This window comes from Sphaeramia orbicularis, chromosome 8 (genome assembly GCF_902148855.1).
Source record: "Sphaeramia orbicularis chromosome 8, fSphaOr1.1, whole genome shotgun sequence".
Classification (NCBI taxonomy): domain Eukaryota; kingdom Metazoa; phylum Chordata; class Actinopteri; order Kurtiformes; family Apogonidae; genus Sphaeramia; species Sphaeramia orbicularis.
Genome location: NC_043964.1, coordinates 3,498,208 through 3,516,271, shown reverse-complemented (window position 1 = coordinate 3,516,271; position 18,064 = coordinate 3,498,208). Strand labels below are relative to the sequence as shown.

Sequence of the window (18,064 nt, the reverse complement as noted above, 5' to 3'; positions counted from 1 at the left end):
CCAGGTAATCCAAGAAGGTTTTTAAAGAATTTATGTAATTTAAGAAGGAGAAAAACCTTCTCAATCCATCAAGGACAACTTCATTTTTTCAGTTGATCACTAATCATCACATTTATAGACATGTAGTTTTCACTGGACAAGAAGAAAGGAAAAGGAATCAAAGATGTCAGACTAAAGTAGTGGAATAACAGTTTAAATTAGTTTAAATTATTTATCTCTTAGACTTAGCAAAGTAGAATTATGAAGCTGATATAAAATAAGTAAAGATTACTTATAATCTACTAATCTAATACTGTAAATACCCCAAGACTTTTTTAAAAATGAATGTAATATGCCATACCATTTAAATGCTACTTGACATTAATGCATCAGTAGAGCCACAACACATTTGGTGTCATGTTATATAAATATCAGTTTTCAGAGCTTCATGGTGCATTCTGGATGCTACAGTTTACTGCACACTTGTCAGCCCTCTCCTGATTTTTATATGGCTGTGAACAGACGTTTTACTAATAGGCTTTGAAAAGTTAGAGGAAGACTTCCTGCAAGAAAGCCAGTATTTATCACAAACACTCCTGCAGTCTGCATGTTTATTTGTGAGAGAGACAGAAGTGAAGAGGAAAAGGAGACAAAAACTGATGTATTGTCCCAACAAAACAAGTTTAACAAGCCATTTAGCCTCACACCCAGACTTGAAACTATCCTCTTGTTATGCTATCACTGTTCTAGAAACAATTCCATTTATTTCAACACACACAAAGATGAAAAATAACTTCATCTTCAACAAACGAAAAATGACTCAAGAACTTCTTGGCTGTAATTTTTCTACTAAGTAGAACGACATGTTAAAATGGATATTTCTTGCATATAAGTAGCTAATGGCTGTTTTTTCATGCCATAGCTCATCATTTCTTCCTCTCCCTTGCTTCTTGTCACACTGAGCAACTGGGAATTTTCAGCCATTGCTCGGTGTCCCACAAGAAAAGGCTTGACATGATATGTGTAACACTTTTTTCCCCTTCACAACATGGCTTCCTTTAGTCTCTCTTCACACTGCCAACACAAATGCACCCACATGTCCATTTACAGTTTAAAGCCAGCTCATTATTCTGCACTTGTTATTCATTGAAACTGAAATCAAAACAAACAGCGACTTGATGCAAGATATTTTCTGTATAAATGTTTAGATGAGGTAAAAAAAAAATATTGAGGGCTTTGAATAACGGCATACTAATTAATGAAAGCTATTAAATAAATATGTAATGACATTATTTCCATATATAATTTTGATCCGTGGAGGATGCAGAGTGCTGAGTCATCTGGAGAAACGGAAAAGCTATGTGAGGATGCTCTTTATGGACTACAGCTCAGCATTCACCTCATCATACCGGTCACCAAACTGCTCCCTCTACATCTACAGATCCCCCCTCCTCACTTGCACCTGGATAAAACATTTCCTCACCAACCGCCCACAGTCAGTCAGACTCTGATGAGACGGTGTGCAGGGTTACAGTGGAGAAACTGTCTTTTTGGTGCTCAGCAAATAACCTGACACTGAATTAGGGCTGTGCAATATTGAAAAAAACTGATATTGCGATTTTTTTTTAACCCTGCGATATATATTGCAATATGAAAAACTGCTCAAGAGGATATAATAGCTGCGTGGCGCCGATGTAAATGGTCAAACAAATTAGTTGTTTCCTGTCGTTGTGTCAACAGGTGGAAGACACTATCGACACAGAACACGTGTTTTAATATCATCCTTCTTGTAGCTGAAATAATTCCAGATAACTGACGTTGCTTTTCTTTTAGGCAACAAGTCTTAGTTTTAGGTGATTTTCTCTTGTTTGTTGCTCATTTTTCAATGTTGTTACCAGCGACTCACTCCATGTGTAGGGGCGTGGTCTGCTTCAGCTAACTGATTAAGAACGCTTGTGATTGGTGGATCGCTGTGTGCAGTGTGTGTCAGGTACCCAGGGTGAAATTAGATGATAACACATTGTGTTCATTTGCCTCCTATGTTGCAGGACCTGAGATGTGACTATTGCGTACACGTACATTTCGATGGCGATGCTCAAATGATATATTGTGCAGCTCTACACTGAATGTCCACAAAACACAGAAACTCATCAATGACTCCAGGAAACACATACAAGACTACACTCCCATCCTTATAAGTGGAGAGCAGTGGAAACTGTTACCGCCTTCAGGTTCCTTCCTGGGCACCCACATCTCAGACAATCTCTCTCATAACATCAAGGCTTTAGTGACGAAGGCTCAGGCAGCTGCTGCACTTCCGGCGTAACCTCAGGAAGAACAATCTGGACAAGAAGTTGCTGCTGGCCTTCTATCACTCCTCTGTGGAAAGCGTGCTGGCATACTGTCTGGGTGTGTGGTATGCAGCTGAGGACAGGGAGGCAGTGCAGAGGGTTATCAGCACTCCCCAACAAGTCCCCCGCTGCCCTCACTGGACAGCATATCCACATCTTGCTGCCTCAGAAAAACTAAGGCCATCACAGGAGACTCCTTATATCCCACCCACTAGTCATTTAACCTGTTCCCTCAAAATGATGCCTTCAGGTCAGTGTGGTCAGACACCACCAGACTAACAAACAGTTTCATATCCTGGGCCATATGGACGGCAAATAATCACTGCAAATGTTTTATATTTATTTTAATATGTTTAGTATTGATTTGTATTTGTAATCCCCCCCGTTTTTAATTCTGTACAGCTGCACGGAGCACCCAGAAATTTGTTGTGCCACATATACAGTATCAATAAATTCTATTTTTTTCTATTCTAACATTTCTATCTTTTATCTTATTTTATCTTTACTACCACAGTACTTTTTTAGATTACTATGTAAGTTTTACATTTATTAATATTTACCTCTACATACTCGTATTGTTATTGTGGTGTGATTGTGGTGTTTATGTGAGCTGCTGGATATATTCTATTCTATTCTATTCTATTCTGTTCTGTTCTCTCTGTTGATCAGTTACTCATGTGGATCTTTTTGTTCCTCTTGTTTGTTACTTTGTTTGGTGTTCTGTGGAGCTGTCCAGAATGTGGTGGTGCTGAAAATCCTAAAACAGCATGCAGAGCCCACCAGAAGCCACCAGGGACAGATCTGTTATCTTGCTCAGCTTGTATTTGAGTACAGGGCTGCATCACTGATGCTCTGAAGTGGCTTCTTGGCTCTCCTGGGGTGATGATGAGAGCCAAAGAGTGTATAGTTTATCATATAAAGGGCTATAGTGCTTTACAAGTGTCTATATTACAGATGTTCAGTGACGAGCTGTCTGCTTATATTCAGTTATTGTGGATAACACAGACTGTTTTAGATGGGTCTGTGATATAATGTATATCTACCACTTCATTTTATTGTATCCTACCTAATGAAACTGTTAAAACCAAACTATTTTGCAATATATTGCCTATTTCAATAGAATTTCTTTTGCTTGTGTATAGCAAAATTCTGAAATTGATCAAGGATATAACTTAGAAAAATTCCTTTTAATAACTTTTAGTTTAACAGGATTTCTAAGCTGGGAGCCAAGTCCAGCCCTCAAGATGTTAGAATGCTACTTTTTTAAAGATTATTTCCAGCCACTAGTCTGACTTTAGTCTATCAACAGGTGATAGGGAGTCCCAGTTCATGGCCATTTGTTCTCCAGAGGGAGCACAAATGGTTTTCTCTGTTTTTGCTGGGAGGGACAGTGGAGAGGTTCAGTCACAACAGGTATAATTTTAAAGATGTAAAAGTCCTCTTGGATGCCTACAAAATTGGGAAGTTTCTACATGACCATTAAGTGCTGGAAAACAACAGTGTATGATAACTGGTCAAGCAGAATGCAATTTGTATTTTTGTTGAACATGACAAGTTGAAGTTGTTATTGACTTTTGATAGAACATGTTGGTGAGATACAGGGACATTGGTCCTATTTTATTCTTCATGGATCGGTCATTAGTGTTGCTGTTTTTGGTGGTGAGCAACAAGAAATTCCTTGTTAAGACAAAAGTGAGTGCTAAGTAGGTAACGTTAGCTACTTGACCGTTGATCCATGGGCCTAGTTTGAGAGTTAGACATATTGTGGTGGTAATGCAGTATCTCATGGCATGAATGTCATCATTTTTGCCCAGTGTCAGGTAAATAATTTTTAAATGACCTACCATTGTTAGCCTGAGTGGCTGTGGAGGAACGTTTGTTGCTATCTATATGGCAGAGTTAGAAAATAGAATCTATGTCTCAATTTGCATCCAAGATGAATTTTATATCTTTAAAATGATGTTGGCTGTGACTGAAATTCTCCACTGTACCTCTCAGCAGAGAAGAGCATTTCTTCTCCCACTGGAGTTTGTTCAGATTTGTATGACAGAGTTAGCAGAAGTTATCATATATATTTATGTCTGTGTGGTTTCTGTCTGCAGAACTCTGTGGAGGGTTGACTCCTCGAATGTTTCTGTATCAAATAGAACAACTTGGCACCTAGCCCGAACAGATTTAAAGCTGTAGTAGCATCAGATGCCTCCGTTCTCCTTATCCAATATCAGAGTCTTAGAATGAGTGATTAAGTTTAACAGAAGCCAAAAGAAAGGTTATCAAATCATCAAAATCAAAAGGGATTATCCTCATCCATTCCCAAAGACTGGGTTGTGACGCTCAAGTAGGTCGCAGAAGATTGAAGAGGAATGCCAAAGCCTCCTAAAAATCTAATTATTTGGTGTTACATGTGTCTCCAAAAACACAGAGATTAAACATAGCTGTGATTTATCGAAAGTATCTGTCGTTGAAATGGCTGACATATGAATTCAAGATAAGAAGTTGATGCAGAAGCAGCTGTAAAAAGGGTCAGGAATGTTAAATAAAACATAATTCTGCTCTTATTGTGATTGATAAATACTGGTATGATTTGTCATTTTGAAATGTGGGTTAAAACATTTAAATAGTGACAAGACTGGCCGCCCATCAAGCATTGTAGGAGCAGCAATCCTCAGCAGGCAGTTCTTTATTTTTCAAGGTATCTGCTGTGATTCTGAAAGCTGAACATGCATGAGATGTGTGTTTGTCAATAGTGAGGGTTAGTAGTAATGTATGTTTTTAACTGAAATGTTCAGTTTCCATAGAAACCAGAGTTTGTTAAAGTGATAGACTACAAATGAAGCCCTGGGCATGGAGAGGGAGGAACCATCACACAAACTTCTTTGCTAGTTTTTGCTTTGTCTTGGCTTTGATCATGTTTTCTCTTCCTTCTTTCCCACATGAAGTGTCTCTCTGGGAATGATGGTGTTGCCACTGGTACAGTCTTCTCTGTCGCCATGACAATGCCATTCAGCCCCCTGTCCAGCGACGAGGAGCAACAAAGAATGCTGGGAAATAGTCGACATCTCTATCCAGGGGCAGAGGACGAGGAAGAGGAGGAGGAAGAAGAGGAGGAGGAGATGGAAGACGATGAGCGTGATGAAGATGGAGAGGAGGAAGAAAACGGCGAACTGGAGGGAGAGGAAGAAGATGATGAAGAGGAGATGGTGGACGAGGTCAGGCGTGGAGGCCTGTCTCGGGGAGGCAGAGGTGAGGGACACAGGCAGTCAGGTAAACTGGCTGGTCGTGCCACTGGGGACAGGCAGGTCCGGCCAGGTAACCCAGGGCATACGGCAAACCCCTACTCGTCCAATCCTGGACCCACACACCAACAGCAAGCCAATCAAACACAGCAGCAGAGGAGGATGAAGGAGCGCAATGCCAATTCAGTGGCTTCTGAGGACGCCCACATCGCCATGATGGTATTTCGCATCGGCATCCCGGACATAAAACAAACGGTCAGTGTCACCAAAAATACCCACAGAATCTGCCAAAATCTGTGCATGTTAGAATATAATCCTACCTTCTCCTTAAGTGTTCATTGTTATGGTATGATGAGTTGAATCCTTTCATACTGATAATTGTTACCACTGAACAAAAGTTGCTTTTTGCGTGAATAGACACAGGTCTGTACACTCATAACAATAGGTAATTTTCAACAAAGATCTTCCATCCTTAAAAATGAGGTTGTCAAACAAAGACAAAAACAAAAACAGACAGTGAACATTAGGGATGGGAATCGTTAAGAATTTAACGATTCCGATTCCATTATCGATATTGCTTATCGATCCGATTCCTTATCGATTCTCTTATCAATTCTCATTGGGTGAGGGAATAAAAGAGTACAAACGGGTGTGTTTGCATTAACTGTCTTTTATATTTCCATCTCTGCCCAGAAAATATAACATATAGAGTATGTACAAATAATAATAACAGATGACGCTGGGCTGGTTCGGCTCGGCTCGGCTCGGCTCGGCTTGTCTCCCGTTGTTGTGCACCTCATTTCCTTTCCCTTCTTACCTTCGGAAACTTGTATTTGAGGAGTTACGATGTTTGTTGCCCACACCAGAACCGGCCCGGCGTTCACTCTGCCGCTACATTCACAAGCTCGGCTAAGTAGAGTATCAAATACGTGACATTCCTGTAAATGATTCACATGCTGTGGACAAATGTTTGAGGATATTGAAGGGATTCCACCCTTTTGAAGACATGGAAGCTTTGACAGTGTTCCAAGTAAGTGGACCTGGTGTCGTCTGTTTAGACCGTTTCTGCAGCCATAGCCGTAGCCAATGCCATGTTGGCTACGTTCTGACCAAAACAATGCAGCATACGTGTGACGTCATCGCGCGTGCACAACGAAGGCGGAATCGATAAGCAGAATTGTTAAGCAGGCAGGCAAACGATTCCAAGGAATCGAGCTACTGGGAACCGGTTCTCAGAAAGAACCGGTTCTCGATTCCCATCCCTAGTGAACATACAGTAGAAACAAAGGCAAACAAATGATAAAACTTTTGGCAAATCTGCCATCCTTATTTGTAATCTAAATGAGTTAATTTTAGACTTTTGCCATTTACAACCTTTTTTCCCCACATTTAACAGGAACATATGAACGATAACAAATGTTGCAGTAAAAACACTATTAGCATTTCCACTTGCATGTGTGTAACTGTGTGTTAGTGTAGGTAGGTGTTGTTTATGTTTAAGAATGTATAGGCCAGACAAGAGTAGAGAGGAAAAGTACAAAAATTTAAAAAAAAAAAAACAACAAAAAAAACAGTTTTCGAAAGGGGCGTTTTGGGGTATCTTTTTCATGCCTAGGGATCTGGGAGACTATGGTAGAGTCACATTTGCTCTCACTACTCTCTTTTTGCTCTTAAATCTGTCTCCTTCAGGCTGCTCCTTGACCCATACGGATTATATTCTTTTTACTTTATTATTTTTACTTTAGAGGTGGATGTAAGGGGATTAGGTGCAAAGATACCGGTACGAAATTATCCCGTCATTCACAGCTATCATTAAATGTAGTATTTTATTGAATACAAAAATAAAAACATGAACAGCCAGTAAACAAGTATGCAACAGAAAGAATACAATACAATACAATACAATACTTTAAATAAATAAATTATTTTAAAAAATGCCTGAATAGAATTGAATGAACAGGTTCTGTAAAGTCCATGAACTACAGTCCTGTTCATGTTGCCAGGTAGTAAATGGAAATAAAAGTCTATGTTATTAATAACATTATAAATAACAATGGCAGCCATATTGTAATTTAACAATAGAAAATTTAGATAGTTTAGTGTGATGATTTTGAATTGTACAATCATTAGATTAGATTAGATAGATGAGTATTGATCCTTTGGGCAGAGCCCTCGGGAAATTGAGGTTCTAATAGTAGCACAACACCAAATGTACACATATAAGAAATTTTACAAGAAAATAGTAATAAAAATAGATATTTTACAAGAAATTTTACAAGAAAATAGTAATAAAAATAGATATTTAAAAAGCACGCAATTGCATATTAATATTCACAGAATAGAAAATGATAACAGTAATAGAAGTCGTAACAGTGATACCAGTCCCACTGGTGGACCATTAGACATTTGCTCTTTGTCAGCCTCACTTCGTCCTCCTCATCCTCTATCCTCCATCTACACCCCCCCCCCCCCGCCCCATGAACAGTTAAGTCATGTCTTCGTCTTAATTCTGGCCTAAGCACACATGAGGCAAAGTGCTCAGTGCTCAATCAAATGTCATTTTACAACTAATGGGAAACTTCTCAATTTTACTTTAGAGCTGTCACAAGCAAAGGAACCCTCAGGGATTTGGGATGACATTTATGACTCTGTACTGACAGTGTGCAGTTTGGTCCAGAGAATCTGAAAAGTAGCTTTGAGCAGAAGAAGCGCTATTCAGCATATTTGCCTTGGGCCCATTGTCTCATAATCTATCCATAAATGTATGACTATGTGTGCTTCATTCAGCCCAAGAAACACTGCAAAGTTTCGGAGGATTAGGTGTATTACATTGATTGGATTCTCTTCCTCTCCCTCACTCTGCATCACTAGTCGAAAACTGAAAGAAGTGCAAATAGGCGTCAGCAAAGTGACTGATCTGAGCGGGAGGGAGGCTGTCAAGGTGACCCAGCTCTTCCAGGAAAGAGAGACAGAGAGAAAGAGCTGAATGGCATGCAAGTGTAATCATGGTGAGAATATGTGGGCAAAGATTTGATTTAAAAACACTACAACACAAAAGGATTCAGTTAGAGAGACGAGAGAGTAAAGTTGAAAGGAAAAATGGAGGGACCAGTGGGGGAAGTGAAGCCTCTGGGTTAATGTTGCCACAGAGGTTTTAAATGGTGTGACAAAGCATGCTATGAACAGATCTTTTTGGTGTGTATGTAATTATGATAGACTGACTCTCAGTTGCTCAGTATTTCTCAGATGTGCTCTCACATCACATCATTTCAGAGGCTTCCATCAGAAGCATGTCTAAACTGCCTTCATGGATTGCAGATGCAACTTCCTCCATGTACAGTACTTAAACCCTTTAAAGCCATTTGCATCATATTTGCTACGGCAGGTTCTGAGATCTCTATCTTATCAACTAGATCAATCCTTTCCTTTTAATCCTGTTGTATATGACCTGATACGTGTTTTCTGCCATCTGGTGGATTATCATCCCACTGCAGCCGGTGGATGGACTTTTTTTTTTTCCTTATTTAACATGGCTGCTATCATTAAATCGTCTAACACGAATTTTGCAGGAAGGTCTTTGGTAATTTTCAAAAAGTTACCTTAAGAACATCTACATTGTTATTCTTTTTTTTTTTTAATAAGTACTTCATGTACAAAAACAATGGATACTTATTTGATAATTGATTCTTTATAGTACAGTTAAATTGTGTTAAAAATGTGTGTATCAAATTTCATACTGCAGGTAAATAAAGTGCTAAACATCATAACATCGCTAAACAAAATGATACAGCAAAATGTTTTGTTTGGATATTGTTAAAAGGTCTAATTAACATCTCATTTCATTTCGGCTAGTTTTTGATGGATGAGGTTTTACATGGTTAATTCTCCTACGCTTAGAAATGCGACAGTCATACGCCCAAGCATTCTTTCTGTTTTTTTTTTTTTTGCCTCTTGATGAGTGATTCGTTAGTGAATCATGAGGAACTGTAGTGTTAATTTCATTACAAAAAGCAAGGAAACTGAGATACAGGCGAGTGCATCCAAGTGTGTTGCTGTGCAGGAGAGGAAGACTAGAAGCAACAGAAAAAGAGAAAAGAGGAGTGTGAACAAAAAGGGAGGGGTAAAGTCAGAAAAAGAGTGTGTATCTTCGCTCATTGCCAGATTAGAGCTGAACCAGACTGTCTTTGTGTTCACCAAACAGAAGGCTGCATTCTTCAGACATCAGCTGTCTCTTCTCTTTTCTTCTTTCCATTAAGCGATTGAGGTCTGTGTGATGTGTTCACTGCTGGCTTTATAAATCATCAGCGAGAATAGAACTGCAAATGAAATAAATATGTTTGTGAGTGCCTGTGTGTATGCGTGACCATATTTTAGATTTACCATCCGAGAACACTATAAATGCTTCGCTCAGTGCTTCTTCCTCCCTCTTGCTGCTGTGTGATTTATTATTGATCTGTGTATGGGTGTTTTTGGTGATGCGTGTGTGTGTGTGTGTGTGTGTGTGTGTGTGTGTGTGTGTGTACACGCGTGCGCTAAATTCAGTGTTTTAAAATCCATCCATAAATAATTCAGTGCACTGTATTTATTCTAACAAATTGGCATCAAAGTTTAATTGTAAAAAGATGGATAAAAGAGAGGATGTTCACTCAAGCTTGGGGTCAAAACCTCTGAAATTGCTTTGCAGGCACATACATAGATAGAGAAAGATGCAGAGTTACAGCATTTGGAGGTGAAGACTGAAAGAGTTGAAAAAAAAAAGTGGCTGTCATTAGTGGCAGAGCAGATCAAATCAAAAGTCAGAGATAAAGTAAATGAAAGTAGACAGAGATTAAAAGCAGAAGGTAGCTTAGAGAGGCAGGAGCAGATATACAAGCAGATAGAGAAAGATAGGGTTAGCATTAGATAGAGCCACACAGAGAAACTGAAGCACAACAAAATTAAAGTAGAACTCACACTGTGCTAATTGGTACTGTTTTATATTGGCTTTATGGTCATTAAATACAATCAGTAGTTTCTGTTTATTACAAGTAATTTTTTTCATGGAATGTAATGTAGGGGCCATTTTCGCACTTCTTAGCAACAGAGATTCAGCACTTTCTAAAATCTATTTTGATCCTTAAAATGGTGTAAAATAGCCTGAAAAAAGGGGGTGAATTCTGATGATAAATTGTCAGTCATTTTTCATTTTGCTGCAACAAGAAAAGCACTTGAACACAACACACACAGAATTTCGAATTCACAAGTGAATTCTGGTAATTTGGTACTAATGGTTGGTACTTCATATGCTACCGGGAAAATTATTCTTTCCACTTGTGAATTCAAAATTACATGTGTGTTTGTGTTAAAGTGCTTTTTTTGTTGTAGCGAAATGAAAAATGACTGACAATTTATCAGTTTAAAACAGTTTTGGATGTTTTGATTCTTCTGCTACAGCATTTTTTATTTTTTATTTTGCAAATTGTATATATTTTAAAAGTCGGACAGCGGTAGAATATTAATAAAGGCTTTTTTTTTAATCATTCGCAATGAATAACTCGTTGCTCTCTGGAAAATACAACATGAGGGGGCGTTCATGTGCGATTTTTTTTGAGCTTATAACTAGTATTTACCATAATTCCTAATGCGCGTGAAGGCATGATAAGTCTTTTATTGGAATACTGCGATTTTTAGTGTCACTGGGCAAACATTTCATCACTGCCTTTCAGTGTGTTTTAATTCAAATGGTCAGAGAGCAAACTAGACTTCTGCATCTACCTCACTGCTGTGTTTTTGAGACTGTTAAAAATCTACACCACGACAGGTGGTACTGGCCAGTCATTGGTGTTTTCAGAGAGGGAGGGGTGGTTGTACTTGTGATTGACAGCTGTAGACACCAATCGTCATTAAGATCCTGTCAAACATGCTCTACTCTGTGACTCAGCACAGAGGTAAGATGGCAGCTCTCATAACAGTGATATGGTGTCAGTCTTAAAATGTTATTACAGCATTTCACAGCTTAATTAGCAACATAAATGAATATGGTCAACTTAATCGTTGTAATAAAAAATACAATATGTGCAATACAAAGATTGTTTGTCGTCATTCCAAGTCCAGGGTGTCTGTATTTATATTTACTGTTTTGATTTGGATAAAGAGCCTAAGGAAGATGTGTATTTTCAGTTTATGGAGTTTTTCACACCTGATTTTGGTTCCTGCGGCTTTCAGCTTTCAGGTTTTAAATACAGGGCTTTTACTGTAGCTATGGCTAATATTTTTCTCCTCACCTTCTTAAGTCTGATTAATCTTTCCCCTGTCCACATTTCTGAAATTGGGTGAATTGAAATTGGTACAGAGGTACAGAAGTGCAAGCAAAACCTAACACAAATGAATTAAAATGCGACCTTTTTAGACTTTCAGCGAAGATGTACTGACTCGGTTCAAACTGTGTCACTCCTTAAGGTCATGACAGTTATAACCCACCATCTCTCTGACATTTACTGTGTCTCTCTCGCTCTCTCTTTCTCACTCATCTCATCCTGTCTTGAGGCTATTTCCCTCTTTCCCTCTTTCATTCACACCATGTACTTTCAGAAGAAGAACCCTCTGATCTTCTTAACTTTTTTAACCACCTGCTCAGTGCCTCCTTTGCCCTCCTTTTCTCGCTGGTGTTGGCTAATATCCCTGTCCATTCCCAGTGCATTAGGTCTGTTCTACATGTCAGCTAATTCACCCTTAATAAATTCTAATTGCTTGCTGTGCTGTAATGAAGTGAGGGAGTGGCTTTAGCTCACAATTGCAAGGGTTATGAATTTAAGGAGGAGGATTTTCAGTGATAAAAAAGCATCCACTAATGCAGTTAATGTATATACTGTATACATTGGTACTTGGTATTACAGGTGCTATGTTTTTGTCAGCTCTGTGTAATATAATTTAGAAATTTTATAGTAGTTTTGAACTTTAAATGGTGCATTTGATGTATTGTAGATATTTAACCAGACCCGTTTTTAATTTGACATGGTAATATGCCATGGTACAATAAACTTGAGGCAAAATATTACACTTGCTGATTTGTACTTTTACTTTTATTTAAAAAAAAAAAAATAATAATAATAACAACATAATCAACATAACCATCAACAAGCTGAGCTGCTTGCATTTTTCCTCTAGGAGTGGAATGAAGCACCCAAATATGACAAGATGGAGGAAAGCTGTAATTGAAAATCAGGCTTATTTCCCCAAAGACTTTTTTAAATGAAACATATTATTTTGAAGGTTAAATATTTTCCTCAAATTATTTAAGGTCTGAAATCAATAGTTTGAACAGTTGCAATTTTCTGCAAATAAAATTAATAAAAAAAAATTTTGTGTGTTGTCAGTAGTCTAAAATAAATAATTTAAATATAATTGCATATCTATGAACAGTAAGACCAGCCATCTCTTATTTTTGAAAAAAAGATTGATTTTGACAGAACTGATGAGGGTGGTCCAAGAGTTAACTACATGAGTAAACCTGTGTAGCCTGTATTAGATCCTTCCTTTCTTCTTTCTGGCCGTAAATGGAGTTCATTAACTCAGTTGTGTGACAGACCAGTGTATCACATACTGTTGATATGATCCTGTCGCAGCAGGAGATCATGGCAGTTTTGTTTGCAGGTTTATTAGAATGTCAAAGTAACGCACATCCAGTCAAGTTGGCATTTGCCTGCCGAGCGCATTTAACAGCGTGAAACAAATTAGTTTTTCTCTGCTGTTTGACTTGAGCTGAATTCTGCAAACTCTGTAGTGTAAGCAGCAGCCCTCAGGCAGGATTTGGCCTCAGTGAGACTTGCTCAGATATACACTGTATATTTCAGCACCTAGCTACAATATGTGAAAGAGACAGACAGGCAGTGATGTTGTCCTCCGTGTCTCTCCACAGTGGTAGAAAGGTTGTATAGTAATGAAAGGCTGAGCCCTAAAACCCTCTGTAGAGCGGGACTTAGATAATAGAGATGGGGGAGTGAGTGAGTGAAGGATGATCGAGGCAAAAAGTAAGGGAAAGGATGGAAAAAAATGCTTGAAGGAAAATATTTTGCTCTTCTTGTGAACTGCCGTTGTAGACGGAGGGGTGGTTGGAGTAGACAGAAACAGGGTAAGATGTGGAGGAGAGAGAAGGTGACGTAAATGGCAACACGGCTGATGTGGGTATGTGTGTCTGGTGAGGGGGGGGATTTCCCTATAGATCTCATTAAAGGCCTGTGGTCCCCCTACACTTGGCCTGTAGATAACGGCCAGAGGGATAGAGATGGAGAGAGTCAGAGGAAGATAGAAGGGAGAGAACAGCAACTTACATTTCTGCGTTGAAGAGTGGCGGAGCTGCTAGAGAAAAATGGCGAGTGAGAATAAGATGGAGATAGACAGGGAAGATAAAGTGCATTATGGACAGAGTGAGTGGGTGTGTGTGAGTGGGAAAGTGTGATCACAGCTTTAGGAGGTAAGACAGAAATTTTGGTCCGCATAATGATCAAATCACACACAAAACAAAGGGGGGTTTAAATTGCATTAAGATTAAAATGCAGAATTGAAAGTTGTTCTATGTAGGACTGTTACATAGACGATCTGACGGTCTGTTCTCATTCAATAAAACTGCAGTATTTGGAAGGATACACTCATGAAAAATCACAGATAGCAATACTATCTCCATCTGTTTAATGATGGTAATGATGTATAAAATTCTGAGGACTTCACACATGTTTTTGAATCGCAAACAAACTGTTGCAGGCAAGGATTATCTAATTTTCTAAGTGTGAAAGTGAATCTTGGGTTTTCTTACATCGCTGAGTAATTGCACCTTCTTAGATAAAAATACAGTGCATTAAGAACTGGCTGAAAAAGGTCGTTTATGTGATTTGTGTAATTTAGCCAATGAGTATCGATTAGCTGGAATGCTAGCATTGATTCAAGTGTGAAGGAAAACATTTTTAATCATTTATGTTTGTAGAAGAGCTCTGAAATTAGATTTTCATCTAATAAATGCAGTCCACCGGTGGGTGCTCCAAATGCTCTGCAAGTGCAACATCAGAGGTTTATCACAACTTATAAGGCTATCTCACCAGTGCACAGAGTGGGTTGTGACTCATTCAATATAGAAAAAAAAAATGTCTGAAGATGCATTTTGAAGCTCTGTTAAAGCTGTGATGATCCCTAATTGGCTGCTCAGTTTGTAGCTATAGGTTCCTGCAGGTATATGGATCAATAAGCAGCAGTCCTGCCTCAGGAAAACTCACAAGTCCCTAAAGCATCTTCAGGGAAAAAGTTTTTTACACATTTTGGAAACTAGTTAATTTACAGTAAGTCACACTGACTCTAGGAATATCCTCACTGATTACTTAACCTTCGTTCATGCCTGCTGTGATTCATTTTTGAGTGTTTTTTTTTTTTTTCTGCCTTTTGATGAGGAGTGCAATAAGTGTGTGTGCATGTGTATGTGTGTATGTGAAACCTAATCTAATACAAATAGACACACCTCTTCATCCTCATCTCTCTGAACACTCATACTCAAAATCTCAGACATTCCCCTCCCTTTTACTCGGCTCTCTCTCTGCTTGCCAGGCTGCAACACACACACACACACACACGCACACACACACACACACACACACACCTCAACACCCATGCGCACACAAAAAACCCCTGCATACTGATGTTGCACACGCTCACACACAAGCAGATGCACACCCTCCCAGTACCACATCTCCTAGGGAACACATGGATGTCTCTATGGCAACAAGCAGCTTGCTCCACTAATGAACCGGTTGCCTTGGCGACTGGGTTGGCTGTGCGCGAACAGAGACACTAAATAAAATAGAGGGAGAAAACGCTATGTTACTCCTCTGCACAAAAGCCCTGTGCAGGGTTTTATCTCTTTCTTTGTAGGACACATACATAAACGTGTGCATGTGGAGATTAAGATGAATGACAATGACTGAGTGAACGTTCAGGCCGGCAGAAGTGTCGGCTAGAACAAGGAGCCTATGCAGTAATGCAGCAAGAGACAGAGGTCTTTGCAGCTGGCTGTACTCTGCATGGGCCAATCATCCTGCTGCTGCCTCAAGGTCAGAGAATAACCCAACTGCACTCTGAGAGAGCAAGAGATAGATAGAGAGGGAGGGAGAGAGGGATTGAGCAGAGCCAAAAACCCTCTGTCAGCCATCTGTGTAGTGAGTTACGTTCCACTTTGCTGACTGAGCCTTTGAGCCGTTACTCGTTTGGCCATTCTCAACCCCACTGGAGTCACTTAAAGCTGCACCAAACTGCCATTCACATCCTGTCTGCTTACTGAAGCCACTGGGAATCATCCACTTTACTCTGCTACTGTCTCCCTCTGCTGGCTTTTGGGGTGAATAGTCTCAGTGCTGCAGATGGTTAAGTCATTGCTACAGGAATACACTCCAGGACAAGGAGTTAGCGGATTGGAGATTGCAGTTTTTTATCCGCTTCCTCTCCAGTGAACAGAAATCGCCAAATGTAGTGATGTTGATTTTGATAAACCACTATCATTACCATCATTCATTCATTTTTTGAACTGCTTTTTTTTCTTCCTTTAATTTGTCCCCTGTCTATGTCTTGTTGTTTCCTCAGCTCGAGAGATGCAATGCTGCACTGTTAGATGAACCCGAAAGTTCTCAGTTTTTAGTATCTTGTTTTTATTTACTGTTCTGTTTTCAGCACAGATGGCTCAGGCCTAAATTTATTACAGATCATTTCACCCCATATGAGACCGACTGCAGCCTGAGGTCCTCTGGGTCCTATGTTAAAAACACAGAGTTCTCTTCAGCTGTTGAAATGTCTGTAATGCTTCCTATCAATTCTGCTTATTTTACATCAACTGAAATTGAACAAATCCAAAGCCGTGCACCTTAATGGGTTAACTGATCGCTCGTAGATGTGAATGTGAGGGTGGTTGTTCATCTCTGTATGTCATATCCTGTATCCGTCTTTGAGTACTTAGAAAAGCGCTATATAAAACTGATGTATTATTATCATCATTATTATTATTATTATTATTATTATTATTATTATCCTGCCTTGGCCCTTTAACAGCTTCGATTGGCTCCAGACCCCCTCTGGATTAAGAGGTCACACAAAATGAATGAATTAATAAAACTTTTCATCTTTTTGGATAAAAGCCATCAGTAGTGTGCAGATTATATGCAATTGATAATTATATCGAATACCTAATGATACCTTCAACTTCAAAAACAGTTCAATTAAAATTAATATGGAAAGTTGAAGATAAAAAACTGAATGTAAATGATTTACAACCCATAAAAAAAACCCAAAAACAATACTAGTTCCTAATTACAATATAACTATCATTTGAAATATACATTATGAAGACAGACATTCCACATTTTACATTGTTGCGTTCATGTAACCAATATTAATTGCTTGCTTTAACATCCTTTTTGTTCAATAACTTATTTATTTACTTTATTGGTTTATTTAATAGGGACCATGCACATTTATGAACATTGCTGTATAAAAAAAAATACACCTACTGTATGTAAATAAGCCAGAATTAGTAAAAATAAGTACTTTTCATCTGCAGCTCCTACGCAGGTGACAGAAGCAGGACATAAAACAGCCAACATTAGTACATCACTTGTTTGCTATAAATTAAAAAAAAAAATTAAAATACAAATAATGATGACATAGGCATCATCAAAACAAACAAATAAACAAAAAACAAATAGACATAGTATGCTCACAGGGGCATTAGCCTATACATTCACCTCTATACTTACAAACAACTAAACAGAGAAAGTGTATGGGTAATGAAATGTATGTCAAGTAAAAATGAGGAGCCACTGTTTTAAGTGAATTTTAACTAAAGTGAGTTTAACTTAAGTTTATTATAACAAGTGTAAACTACTTCTGTTTCTTGATATGTAATGTAATGTTACTTTATTTAAGTTTATGCCCTTGAAAATGTTGTGTTTCCTGCAGAAATGTTTGCGGTTTAACCCAGATGCTACAGTGTGGAAGGCCAAGCAGCAGGTGTTGTGCTCCCTGACTGAATCTCTGCGAGATGTCCTGAATTATGGTCTGTTCCAGCCTGCAACAGATGGCCATGATGCCAAGTTTCTGGAGGAAGAGAGGCTGCTCAGAGAGTACCCACAATCCTTTGAGAAGGGGGTACCATATTTGGAGGTACTATTCCAGTCTTTTTTTGACACAGTTTAGTGACACAGTAATACACAGCCACATGTACCCTGAATGTCCTCAAGGTGTCACTGTTATTCCACCTCTCAGCCATGTTTGGATGGCCTCCTCACTGATGAATTAGGGCTGGTGCTCAACTTTTATTTAACTGACCTAACCTATAGCCCTTTTTGGTGCAGTCATGCATGCATCAATCAGTCGACAAAATTCTGAAATACTAGGATTAGTCTAATGGATTAAGAGCACCTTATCTAGTTTTTTTTTGGGCTTCTTTCTTTTTCACATCTATATTAATAGCAAAAGCAGTAGCTTTGG

The 18,064-nt window shown here is 38.8% G+C and overlaps 1 protein-coding gene across 2 annotated transcripts in view; it reads left to right on the top strand.

Moving 5' to 3' along the window:
• The window catches only part of shank1 (SH3 and multiple ankyrin repeat domains 1), an 84,763-nt gene that overhangs the window by 22,047 nt on the left and 44,652 nt on the right, over positions 1-18,064 (top strand). The window contains exons 2-3 of one of the 2 annotated variants that reach the window (XM_030141383.1): positions 5,270-5,821; positions 17,534-17,737. In XM_030141383.1, coding sequence (XP_029997243.1) covers positions 5,321-5,821; positions 17,534-17,737 — 705 coding nt within the window. In that variant the 5' untranslated portion in view covers positions 5,270-5,320. Of the gene's footprint in view, positions 1-5,269; positions 5,822-17,533; positions 17,738-18,064 lie in introns of those variants that run through there. The other variant, XM_030141384.1, reaches the window with a different exon arrangement.